We start from the raw sequence: 13,781 nt of genomic DNA on the forward strand, positions 1-13,781 counted from the left end.
TAGTTTACACATCACGTCAAATGGTTTATCGCCGTCTGCTGTTACAACACCGTAATACCTTGTTTTATTCCTCAGCTTATTGGGAGTGCAAAGAAATGTCTTGCTAGAAATCATGAAGATGAACATATACAAAACAATCAAAAGCAAATCTTTTAAAATTTTAGATCCCCAGTTTATTTTTGAGCTGTGGCCTTTTTACTGGACTCTTAAGGACATTTAGGGGTATTGAAGCGCCATAAAAACTAAACAAAACAAACAAAAAAAGACAGCGTAACAAACAAACAAAAAACCTGTCAGATAATTAAGAACTGCAATTCAAATCTAGTTTTTGACCTTAACTAGTCCTATGAGAGTAAAATTTGGCTTTAGGTCGTAATGTAGAGATAATAAATAAATAGATGTTAATAGAGGTTAATTTTAATGTATGCATTTAAAATATATGTTTTGCACTTAGAATGAGTTACTAAGATTTCATTTCCTTAATTAAATGTTAATAGATATAATTTACTGTAAAGCAAAAATAGTGTATTATAGTAATTTTATTTATATATCTACTATATATGTAGAAGTGAAGATGCTTTAAGTATTTTTCCGTTGTTCTTTTGCAGTGATTGTCTCTGAGGTCTTTATGGTGGCTTAGCACAAAGGAGAGCCAAAATAAAAACAAATCTACAGCAACTTGTCTTTTCAGTTGCAGTTTTCTGACCTTGCCAAGAGAAACCGATAGAATAATCTTATTACTGACATATTCTTCGGTGTAGCAGCAGTTTCAAAGCAGGATATAACAACCTTAACACATCACAGAGACCCTGTTGGGTCATTTGTCAAGTTCATCATGGCAGATACAGCCATTACCATCTGCCTTGTTTTCAGCAACAGTGATCTTCCCTGCCTACCTACATCCACTTCCCTAACCAGCCCCTTCAGTATTCAAACCACAGCTTCATCATTTGCTTGTATCGACTGCCTTATTTTGTCTTGGCTTAATGATAGACTTTTTATCCCCCGCCTCCACGAAGTGGAAAAGGGGGATATACACACGTGGACAAAATTGTTGGTACCCCTCAGTTAAAGAAGGAAAAACCCACAATTCTCACTGAAATCACTTGAAACTCACATAAGTAACAATAAATAAAAATTTATTGAAAATTAAATAATCAAAATCAGCCATTACTTTTGAATTGTTGATTAACATAATTATTTAAAAAAACAAACTAATGAAATAGGGCTGGACAAAAATGATGGTACCCATAACTTAATATTTTGTTGCACAACCTTTTGAGGCAATCACTGCAATTAAACGATTTCTGTATTTGTCAATGAGCGTTCTGCAGCTGTCAACAGGTATTTTGGCCCACTCCTCATGAGCAAACAGCTCCAGTTGTCTCAGGTTTGATGGGTGTCTTCTCCAAATGGCATGTTTCAGCTCCTTCCACATATGTTCAATGGGATTCAGATCTGGGCTCATAGAAGGCCACTTTAGAATAGTCCAACGCTTTTCTCTCAGCCATTCTTGGGTGTTTTTGGCTGTGTGTTTTGGATCGTTGTCCTGTTGGAAGACCCATGACCTGCGACTGAGACCAAGCTTTCTGACACTAGGCAGCACATTTCTCTCCAGAATGCCTTGATAGTCTTCAGATTTCATCGTACCTTGCACACTTTCAAGACACCCTGTGCCAGATGCAGCAAAGCAGCCCCAAAACATTACTGAGCCTCCTCCATGTTTCACCGTAGGGACAGTGTTCTTTTCTTCGTATGCTTGGTTTTTGAGTCTATGAACATAGAGTTGATGTGCCTTACCAAAAAGCTCCAGTTTGGTCTCATCTGTCCAAAGGACATTCTCCCAGAAGCTTTGTGGCTTGTCAACATGCATTTTTGCAAATTCCAGTCTGGCTTTTTTATGAGTTTTTTTCAGCAGTGGTGTCCTCCTTGGTCGTCTCCCATGAAGTCCACTTTGGCTCAAACAACGACGAATGGTGCGATCTGACACTGATGTACCTTGGCCTTGGAGTTCACCTTTAATTTCTTTGGAGGTTGCTCTGGGCTCTTTGGATACAATTCCAACGATCCGTCTCTTCAATTTGTCATCAATTTTCCTCTTGCGGCCACGTCCAGGGAGGTTGGCTACTGTCCCGTGGGTCTTGAACTTCTGAATAATATGAGCCACTGTTGTCACAGGAACTTCAAGCTGTTTAGAGATGGTCTTATAGCCTTTACCTTTAAGATGTTTGTCTATCATTTTTTTTCGGATGTCCTGGGACAATTCTCTCCTTCGCTTTCTGTTGTCCATGTTCAGTGTGGTACACACCTTTTCACCAAACAGCAGGGTGACTACTTGTCTCCCTTTAAATAGGCAGACTGACTGATTATGAGTTTGGAAACACCTGTGATGTCAATTAAATGACACACCTGAGTTAATCATGTCACTCTGGTCAAATATTTTTCAATCTTTTATAGAGGTACCATCATTTTTGTCCAGGCCTGTTTCATTAGTTTGTTTTTTTAAATAATTATGTTAATCAACAATTCAAAAGTAATGGCTGTTTTTGATTATTTAATTTTCAATAAATTTTTATTTATTGTTACTTTTGTGAGTTTCAAGTGATTTCAGTGAGAATTGTGCGTTTTTCCTTCTTTAACTGAGGGGTACCAACAATTTTGTCCACGTGTGTAGGTTTGGCCTCCGTCCGTCCGTCCGTCCGAGATGAAGGGGACAGCTTTTCTCGGAAACTATTACAGCTAGGATTACGAAATTTAGTGTGTAGCTTCACACCATGGACACCTTGATCAAGTTCGAAAATGAGACCTGTGCGATAATATTTAACAGAGTTATGGCCCTTGATCACTATTTCGGATATAGACTCATAGACATCACATGTGGCGGGGGACATTGATGACCATGTCATCTTGTTTTGTTTGTGTCCTTTGCTTTGTGTTCCTGTCTGTTTTTCCAAATCTCATAAAAAAAATTGCTTTGACTCAAGCAAATGTCACTTCTGCTTTTGTCCGTTTCATTTTGTGTCGTGCATTTGGTTCCTGTTTTTCTGAGCCTCCAACCCTTTAAAGCTGATGACTTTTCTGTTTACATTCATCATTCTTGACACTTTCACTTCACAGTCAGAGGTCACAGCTTGAGTCAAGTCATAGACCTTTTTCCCAGCATAGTTTGATTTGCCATAGGAAGTTACTGAGAAAATCAAAAATTTGGAAAAGAAGAAAAAAAAAACAGAATTTGAAAATGAGCCAATCTCTTGCAGCTCTTCTCTCTGTTCCAAGCCTTTATACCAGACAAGCATAGACACATATATGCACTTCAAGAACACAAAGATAGTCTCCTCAGTAAAAGTCCTCCGTGTAAACCGTTACTTTCTGCAATGATTCATTTAATGTGGTCTATGTTAACAAATAATATATATGAAGAAACTTTGCCTGTGGCCTAAAAGTCTCATTTTGTTAGAATAAGCGGTAGGCAAACATATATTTGGGTTTTTCTATTGAAGTATAAATAGTGACACTTCATGAAACAAACGGATTCTATCTTAAGTTCCACATTCAACTATCAGAAAAATATAGCTCTACTAAATACATCAAATGTTTGATTACAAGTGAGATAATATTGTTGTGTAAGCCACAGTATTAAGATGACAACTTCCAACACATGCAAAGACCTGCAGCAACAGATTTGCATTTGTCAGGGACACGCAGACTCATAGTTGTTTGTTTAATGCATCTTTTAAGTGTTGGTTCCCTGCATGCATTCAAGTTTATTCAGCACTGAAGTTTCACATTTATTGCCACAAATATGGAAAGAGAGAGCAGGAGCTTTGACGTGACTTCTGTAGCACTAGGTGTCTCTGCTCAGTCTTCACCATTCTGTCCATTCTGTCATTTTAGATTCGTATCATCCATTTGTGATGAAATAAAAATCAGTATCTTAAAGATTTTGCCCGGTCTGTCTGAGGATGCTTAACAACAGATCATTATTATCATTAGATACTTGAAAGCTCAGATGTGGAATCAATAGAAGATCTCAAAGATGCAGAGCATGATGACATCAGAGACATGTTGCCTGTTAAACAGCAAAGAAAACTTACAATCTTGAGTTTGTAATTTTCTTGTCCAGTTAACAGAAACAGTAATTCGTCATAAAGGAGACTTTTTACACTCAACTTGTTGAAGGACTGAGCATAGAATTAAGCTGCATTTTGAGCTGGGACAGATTTTACAGCCCTTCTAAAGGACCCATTTAAATGTTTATTACAGCTTTAGGTATATAAACATAAATATGTTAAATTGTCATGCCAATTTAGCAGTCTCTTGTGTTGATAACACTGATTTGCGGGTATACTGGACAGATATTGTGAAAATAGTAATAGTATTTAGTTGTTTTCATTTTCAAGCCAATCAGCCAAAAAAAATCCAGTAAATATCAAGAAACCAATAAAGTTCCACAGGACAAAAAGCCAGCAGAAGTGCAGCCAGGCATTGCCAGCAGCAGGAGACCTACTCCTGACAGGTGACATCAAATCAGATTCTTAGATTGTATGATATGTTCCATTATTCAGTCTTGCACAACATTTCAGGAAGTGAGAAATGCTGAAGGACTTCAATTATAATACAGTGTCATTGGTGTTGCACGTGAAACCACTAACAACCATAGTCTGGTAGCTGTTTTGGAGGAAAAGGGAAGGGGGATGCATATAGTGGTTATATAGAGGTATCTAAATGCAGCAGCTTACACTGTAATACAAACTAAACTGAACTACAGTATTACTTCTAGTGCTGGCTAAATGTACTGTTCACCACTGAGACAACAGACACCAAACAGCAAAACAAAGAGGGTTTTGGAGCTGTAAGTGTTAAGAAATTGATGGGTTGGTATGGAAACTGTCTTGTACAGTGAAATTCGGCTGAAACTGGGTGAAGAAAGTGAAGAATGTGGAAAGTCAAATTCAGTCTTGAGCAGTTATGTGCCACAGGGTGAAATGCACAACAAGGAACCAAACCACTCAGAGAATGAACATCCTTCAAGCAACAACAGCCTCAAACATCAACACAGACAGCACAAGAAACTATCTCCTGTTACATTACTTTGAATGATATTTGATAGAGTTTGCTTTTTGGTCCATTGGTTAGGCTAGATTTCCCATAAATTGATTTTCAACATGCGTTTGATGAGGACAGGTGACAAAATATAACCATAGATTAAAGGCTAAATATAAATTTTATTGAGTTCCTCATGTTGAAAAGAAAATGTTTTAAAATGTGCGTTAAAAATTCACATCCTGATGTCAGAGTGAAGTACATTTTGTATTTTTCTTATTTATTCATTCAGCTGAACCTGAATTTCATGTCACAGTCAAAATGACAGCAGTAGCCTTTCAGACACACCACTTTACACCTGTAAAATCTAATGCAAACCCAACTACAGCCATAAATTTGACCTTTGGAAGACACTAAAGTTCACTTCTGGTTAACATTATCAAAAAGATTAGTGTGGTTAGTAGTAGAAAGGTTAGTTTCACTTACATTATTCCTCTAACACCAACAGAACTTAACAACACAAATTTCTGTAAATTTACGGTGAATTTACAACAGTATCTTACTGTTTTTTATATCCACAGCATGTAAATTAACAGTTAAATCAGTCAGTTAACAATAACAGTAGATAACTGTAATTTAACAGTATAAAACAGTATTTTCTGTCAAGTGGTGGAGATCGGCACCACATTCCTTCACAAGTCTTGTCACTATCCATCAGCATCTTACTGATAATTGTGGGCTTATGCTTCTGTTTTGATGACACCACTTCATTATTAATCAAACTTTTCACATTACTCAAGTCATTTTTGAGTGACAAGATGTGACAGGATATTCCTGAGCCTGACGTTGGACAGCACAGCTTCTTCATCATTCCAAGCAGTCCATGTGGACTTCAACCAAAGAGGTAAAGTTATTTTTATCTCCAAAAACGGTCAGTGTCCAGTATTGCTTTGTCTGCATGATTATTAAACAGTTGACATTAAAAATAATAGCCTATTTCATTAGGGCTGTTTCACCTGGTCAGGCTGCTAAAATTGGCAAAGCAAGCTCTGTAACTTAGCAAGCTTGAACTCAGTTAGCTAACGTTAGCAATCTGGTGTTGTTTCTGACCTTTGTAAGGTGTGTTAGCATCTTATCACTTACTCATTTACTTTCATTTATAAGTTCTTACAAATATAGGCCAGCTTATTAACAGTACATCAGATTTTCAGCCTTTCATGAAATAGTTCTTTAAATAAGGTAACATCAGGGTATGCTTTGACTCAATTGAAGCCAGCTAAAAAATAGACAGTAAGAGTGGGACCACATTTAGGTAGGTCACAGCTGTCTTGTCACTTCTTCATTATATGCTTGCTTCAGCTCCAGTAAAACAGCACACTAAGCACTCTCCTTTGATTATACACTATATATGATACACTTGCCAAAGCAACATCCTAGAAAACCATGGTCTCAACAGGCTGGCTGTGCTTGGTTCAGAATAGTAGTAGGAATGGGTGCAAACAATTTCATCTGGTTTTTAATAGGCTATTGATCATAGGAATGGCCTAGTTTCACTATCATAAAGTAGTATTGCTTCAGCCTGTTCAACTACTGCTTCAACAACATCAAGCTGATGATAAGCTTAAAATATTTCAACGCTCTACTTTTTCAAGTGGAAGCAAGCACACAACACACAACGCTCGACTCCATTCCTCTCACTAGCTCTACTTGACTTTCTAACATGCTACCAACCTACTGACTTAGCCCATGTAAGAGGTAACCTGCCTCCCTAAACTATAACAACCAACAAACCACCCTCTCTCCTTTCTGTCTCTTGCTGTTCTCTCTTCTTCACACTCCGTTTTCTCTCTCCCTTGAACAGTTTATTGCTCTGGCCCTTTTCTCTCCCCTCATAAATAAGTTTCTTTCCCTCCCTCAGTCTGTTTCACATTTTCATATTTTACCAGTGACGTCGTTTGTTTGTTTTACAGGCGCTAGTCATCGGTGATTGAGGATACCAGCTAAATGCTGCAGTCAAGTACTCTCACTGGTCACTCTGTCTTTCTCCTTCTCTTCTCTTTCTCCATTTTCACTGTTATTGTTCACATCTACATGTGCAAAACACTTGTTTACAAGCTAGACTGCTCTGTTTCACTCTTGATGCTATTTTAATGCAGTGTCTGAAGTTATGCTTATTAGTAAAGCCTGTCATTAAGGATTTTATTATTATGTACAGTTTCTTCCAAATAGGTAATGGAATACCTTTTCTTTTTGTAATACAAATGTTCTAAATGTTATTAGTATTACAAAGTCTGCTGAGAGTTTGTATTAAAGTACAGCTATGTTATGGAATATATATTCTCTTGTGTTTTATACCTGGGGTTCTCAAACTTGCTACTTAAAGGTCTGATCTGATTTTTATTCAAGTTCAGAGTTCAGGAATGATTGGCAATAACATTTAATCAACATTAAATCAGTTCACTTATGATTATTCTGGGCGTTGGTGTGAGCGCTCTGTACTCTGTCAGTTCTTGATTCTTGAAAACAGCATCAGAGTGAGTGGTCGTTGCATTGTTCACTCTGTTACTCTCCTATGTCTCCTCTTAACCTGCTACTTTTCTTCAGTTGGCACAGACAGGCGAATAGTGGTGGATGCATGTTGCTGGATGCATTTGTGATAGGCTTAAGGTAGAAGCACAAGCACAAGAAGGTACACAGTTTAAGTAAAATACAAGAAAAGTCATGTCTTCTGTGTTAATAGTAGGACTTGTGGATGTTACCTGCTGTCATGCTAAACATGAGGTATGGAGGGACATGGGTCCAGATTGACTTGCTGTTCAGTCCAGAATTTCAAAAGCCCTGTATGATGTTATAAGCTGCTTTTTTTTTTAATTTGTGGGGATTTATAGAAATTAAATGCAAAATAGCAGATTTAATATCCTTTGTGAATAAACTGATGTATATGGTAAAATTACCATAACACAGTTATCCTGCTGTCATGTACTGCAATCCAAAATACAGTAATATACTGTTAAAATAAATAACAGTACATGCACTGTAAAATTACCACACCACCCACTGTTATCCTATGGTAATATACTGTAATTCAAAATACAGTACTATACTGTTAAAATAAATTACAGTAGGTGGATTGTAAAATAACAGTAAAATGCTGGCGTCCCTGCTGCCAGTATTTTACTGTTATTTTACAGTGAAATTCTTTACAGTGCAGTGTATAATCTAGTAGTAGTAATAGTAATAGTTAAAAGCTTTATTCTGGTATTATTTTAATATTCTTCCTTTTGTCCACAAATCCAGTTAGAAGACCGACATCAACAACAGCTGTGTGGAAAATGGCTCTGTGATATAGTGTCATATCAAAACGCAGGACAAAATATTCCAATGTCTATGTTCACTGTAAAGAAGGATCATCTATAGAGGAACAGTTTGGTAAACTGATGTTTTAATAGGTTTTAAGGAGAACAGTGAACCTCTGCGGCACAGAGAAATAACATAAAAGGATTTGTCAATTGGATCTAGTCATTGTTGGTTTGGGTTTTTACATTTCATACATAGTATCTCATGCTGGTCACAAGCCAACTAATTTAAAAAAAATTAAATATTACATAACTAAGATGTTTGGTAAAAACTAATGCTAGATTTGGCATTGTACTTAATGAGCTAAAAAGAATTAATAACAAAAAAAAGTTACATTTTGTCCCCATTTCTAAGTTGCATTCCTTAACCTGAAATCACTTGATGCATGTGCATGTGTAATAAATGTGTTATTTTTCCATCTTGCATGCTTCAAGAAGTTGGTAAATATTTAGTAGATATTACAAACATTATGCCACTGTGATTCAAATATTATTTTTCCAAAAGGAAGAAAAAAAACTCAGACTTTTGGTCCTACACAAATGTCTAGGAAGATAAGTGCGTTAATTTTAACTTCTTTAAGGAAGCTCCAGAAAAACACAATCTTATAATCTAGTTTAATAAAACCTAAAGGGAACAAACGTTTACTGTCATTTCCATTTGCATCACTACGCAACTTTTGAACATGTACTGCTAGTGAGTAAAAGTTCGTGGAAGTTATTTTTCGTGCAGTAACGCAACATAATCTTTTAAAGCTTAATTAAATGTTTGTAAATCCACCAGTTGAATTATGAACTCAAAGGACCATATCGCTTCTATAGGCACACCTATTTCAGGCGTGGTTTCAAACCAGGACACACATAAGGCCGTACCATGAGGACTGATTTCACTTTATGAAGGCACAAATTTCTGATAATTCAGACGACAGGCGGCAAAGCAGGAAACTAGTCAGCCTTATCTCGGTCCGTGCCCATTACAACTTTTCTAGTGTAACTTTCATATTTTCACTTCAAGCAGCTCTGCAATACAAGACTTGAACGATGGCAGGTAAGAATTCATCGATTAAATGCGCTTTGGAAGGAACCGTGACTTACTTTTTGCTGCATGTTTACGACAACGAGCAGACGATCAGCCAGCAAACAGGAAAACGCACAAACTGTTCTTGCTGCGTTATGAAGAAGATGAGGGGATACGGGTCAGAAATGTGTCAGAAATGTGATGAGTTTGACAACGAAGGCCTGTCAAAGCAAACTCTTAATATTTTGCATTTCTTTGTGAACGTCAAATTTAGTTTCACTTTCAGATCCTACACGATATTAGTGCTGTGGTTTGGTGCGCTTAGATGAAAGAAATATGATGCAACCTGTGCAGCTGAACTTAGACTTGCATTTTATTTGCGAAACGTTGTCGAAATCACATATGTGATATGTTTTACGATTTCGGATTCTGCCATTTTAAGAATAAGGTAAATGATATAAAAAAATATATTTAAAAAATATGCGAGATTGTGGAGCTGAGATGTCCAAAGTCCGCAAGTTTGAAATAAAAAGCAGACCTCACGAGTTATCTGATAATTCATATTATGATGAGAAATCATTCATCAAAAACAGACACTTGCTTTCTTTTCTGCACTGCATGAAGAGGAAGGAGACATCAACGCCCTGCAATACACAAAAAGAAAGACTTTTACACTGACTCAACCTATAACCATGTACAGCACACATACAGAGATGTCAACATTTCATAATTAATTTATAGTCAGACACATAGATACATTTAAGTAGCTTATCATTGAGTTTCTCTTCTTTTCTAACTGTTCATGGATCATTGTTTTAAATGATTATTATCCTCTGCCTCCACGAAGTGGAAAAGGGGGATATAGGTTTGGCCTCCGTCTGTCCTTCCGAGATGAAGGGGACAGCTTTTCTCGGAAACTATTACAGCTAGGATTACGAAATTTAGTGTGTAGCTTCACACCATGGACACCTTGATCAAGTTCGAAAATGAAACCTGTGCGATAATATTTAACAGAGTTATGGCCCTTGATCACTGTCTTGGATATAGACTCAGACATCACGGGATATTGATGACCATGTCGTCTTGTTTAAATGTGTATTTCAATTTTATGTACTGTGAATGGTTTTAAAAGCACAACATTTTAAAAAAAATAACATTCCAAACATATTTTCCACTGTTGGCATCTTTATTATAATCAATGTTTTGAATTTTGTTATTTTTTCCCAATTCTAGCTAGGGAGCTTGCTCGTGTGAGGACGAAGTTTGTGGAAAAGGTGTCCAAAGATATGATCAGTCAGCTCCTGGACGACCTTTTAGATGATCGTGTCTTGAATGATGGGGAGAAAGATTCTATACTTGAGGAGAACGTCAAAACAAGAGACAAGGCCCGCGCTCTCTTAGACAGAGTGAAGCATAAAGGGGACGAAGCCAGCAGGAAGATGATTGCTCACCTTTATGAGAGAGACCAAACACTTTGCTCTGAGCTGGGTCTGTCCTGTAGTCAGCCTCCTCAGCAAGGTGAGAAAATTTCAAATGATCTTATTTTCTGTAAAAGATCTGATACTGTTAGATACTGCCATGATCACAAGTGTATGAACAGAAAACGAATGCTTATGTGGATACAATATTGTTGTGTGTTCTCAGCTGCACAGGTAAAGATGAAGACGGAGTGGTCAACCACACTTGTCCATGCCACTGATGCTTTCTGGAATGAGAAACAGAAGGATCCAAATGTTAGTAATTCACAAAAAGCTTTTCTCATGCCTGTCTGTTCAGTGCACCTCACTGTTTGATGTTTAACAAAAAGAAATTAAATACTTACTTTATAAAAGTGTGGAAATGACTTTACCAAAACTTCAGGTTCATGTTTGTTTAACTTGTTTCCTTTATATTTGTTTTCCAGATTTACCCTGTGGAAGAAAAATCTATTGCAAACCGCGTGGCTCTGCTGATCACTAATATAAAGTTTGCCAATGAGAGATTGAACAGAAATGGTGCTGAGCGAGATGAGGAGAACATGGAGAAACTGCTTTCAGATTTGAAATATGAGGTGGTGAAATACAGAAATCTCACTGCAAAGGTATTTTATTAAGAGGGAAATTTAAGAAAGCATCACTTTTGGTTGATTCACTGAAACAGTACTGATGCATTGACTGTTGTGTTCTCACAGGAGATTGGTGATGCCCTGATCCAGTTCTCTAGACATCCAAAACTCAGAGAGACAGACAGTGTGGTGGTGGTTATCATGTCTCATGGGAAACTGGGAGCAGTTCTTGGTGTCAACTGTGAAGATGAGATGTCAGCAGATATATTCCCCATTGACAACATTTACCAACACTTGGGTTCAGAGAAATGTCCAGCACTGCTGAACAAACCCAAAATTATCATCATCCAGGCCTGCAGAGGAGGTGAATCTCAACTTTTGTTACAGAAACCCAACGTAAATTAATTTAAGAGTCTACAAATATCCTCTTACCTTAAAGTGTGTGGCATGTGTTTCAGGTGGGAAAGGAGCTGTGCTTGTGAGTGATAGCGCAAACCAAGGTCTGGTCTGTGATGATGTGTCACAACCAGGTGCTGAAGGTGGCATGGAGGAAGATAATTTGCGATATGTACACAAAGAAAAAGACTTCATTTCTCTACTCTCCTCCACTCCTGGTCAGTGTACCTAAAAACTTATCCTGAAGCTCATGATTCAGTGAAGATGAACATCAGTAATCTACAGTTGTAAAATAAAGAAACAGTTGCCTCATGTAGTAAAAATAAAATATATTTGATCTCTGAATGGTTTTCTTTCAGATACTGTGTCATACAGACACACAGTTTTTGGGTCAGTCCTCATCCAGTACATTGTTGAGGTATTTAACACCTTCGCAAATACGGATGACATCTTGGAGCTCTTCAGAAAAGTAAGTTTCACTTGTACAAACTATCTTATGAGTTTATGCTTGTGTACAAATGTAAAGTTACGTCAATATAGAATGAGCAATAATGATAATTTTCCTGTTCTATTAATGTGAGCTTTGCTTAATTTTGTACACTGTTTGTTTCAACCACACAGGTCATGCAACGCTCTGAAGATTTCGTAGATGGCAACAGAAGGCAGATGCCAACCATAGACAGAGTCTCTACGACAAAGCGCTTCTACTTCTTTCCAGGCCACTGAGACAGGATTGGGTTTTGTTTAAAGCAAAAATGACAACATTAAACCTCATCCCAACATTAGGGGTACATTGTAAAAAAAACGTTTTAAAAGAATTTTTAACTGTCAATATTTGGACAATTTACGATTATTTTAGAGATTTTCTCCATTTTGTTAAATCACAGACAATATCTTGAAGATTCCCAGAAAAAAGTATTAATGTCTTAACTGTAAAAACAACAACATAGCAACCCAAAATTATATAAAAAAAACCCATCCACATCCAAAATCTGTATTTTTACAAATAGAAATTAGTTCTAACAGCAAAAAGAAGAGAGGTCCGAGGCACTCCGAGTACCTAAAAGTCCTTTGATAACTCATGGACGGCAGTTTACACGTTTCGGCCACCACAAGGCCTTCATCATTATGTTCTGATGAAGGCCTTGTGGTGGCTGAAATGCGTGAACTGCCGTCCATGAGTTATTAAAGGACTTTTAGGTACTCGGAGTGCCTCGGCCCTCTCTTCTTTTTGCTGTTTGAATGGATTTTTTCCACCAGATCCTGAAGAGCACCCGTTATGCTTCTTTTTATCCCCTGATGCACTCACCTTTTGCCTGTTTTTACCATTGAAATTAGTTCTTTCATAATGTGTGAGTGTTTCTATTCTTTTCTTGCATCCTTGCTGCCAAATTTTCAGTTTTTGCAAAGGATTTTTTTTACAGTGTACCCACAGACCTCCAATCTATACTTTTCATCCCATCTTAATGATGCTTTATTCTGTATTCTGATTTTTTTTTCATGAATTTGTGAATCAGTTTTTTAAATTTGACTTAAGTGTTTGTTTACTGGTTTTGTTTTAATTGGTGTTTTTACAGCAACAGCAATAATCTCATCCAAATAGACCCAATTCCACTCATGCATTTTTTAACAGATGCCACTAGTTTTTGATTTCACATTTGCCATGAGTCTAAAATTAAAGAATCACAAACTATCATGGAGGGAAAAAGTACAGAAGACAGACATGATTTCCTCATGTGTTCTGTCAACAACCCCAAATATTGCTATTCATAAAATAAGGCGATATTTAAAGTCAGACAATTCATAATTTCATGATAAAGGGACAGTAAGGGTGGAAGGTTCATGTTCTTTTATACACATGAAAAGAGTGGCATGACATGGTGTGAGTGAAGGGAAAAAGCAAAAAAAAAAAAAGAATTATTGAGGA

The 13,781-nt window shown here is 37.0% G+C and overlaps 1 protein-coding gene across 1 annotated transcript; it reads left to right on the forward strand.

Moving 5' to 3' along the window:
- The first annotated feature begins 9,236 nt into the window (after positions 1–9,236).
- On the forward strand, positions 9,237–12,888 carry LOC110960072 (caspase a-like). Its single transcript, XM_022207142.2, has 8 exons — positions 9,237–9,444; positions 10,648–10,932; positions 11,059–11,147; positions 11,318–11,494; positions 11,585–11,822; positions 11,917–12,072; positions 12,214–12,323; positions 12,476–12,888. Exons 1-8 carry the CDS (start codon positions 9,438–9,440, stop codon positions 12,578–12,580), a joined length of 1,167 nt encoding a protein of 388 aa, XP_022062834.2. The 5' UTR covers positions 9,237–9,437; the 3' UTR covers positions 12,581–12,888.
- The last annotated feature ends 893 nt before the right edge of the window (positions 12,889–13,781 follow it).

This window comes from Acanthochromis polyacanthus, chromosome 13, assembly GCF_021347895.1.
Source record: "Acanthochromis polyacanthus isolate Apoly-LR-REF ecotype Palm Island chromosome 13, KAUST_Apoly_ChrSc, whole genome shotgun sequence".
Lineage (NCBI taxonomy): Eukaryota > Metazoa > Chordata > Actinopteri > Pomacentridae > Acanthochromis > Acanthochromis polyacanthus.

Excerpts from the sequence above, each read along its gene's own strand:
- LOC110960072 (XM_022207142.2), top strand. Across the intron at positions 11,148-11,317 it reads AGAAACAGAAGGATCCAAAT|ATTTACCCTGTGGAAGAAAA; the intron begins GTTAGTAATTCA and ends TTTGTTTTCCAG. Across the intron at positions 11,823-11,916 it reads CATCCAGGCCTGCAGAGGAG|GTGGGAAAGGAGCTGTGCTT; the intron begins GTGAATCTCAAC and ends CATGTGTTTCAG.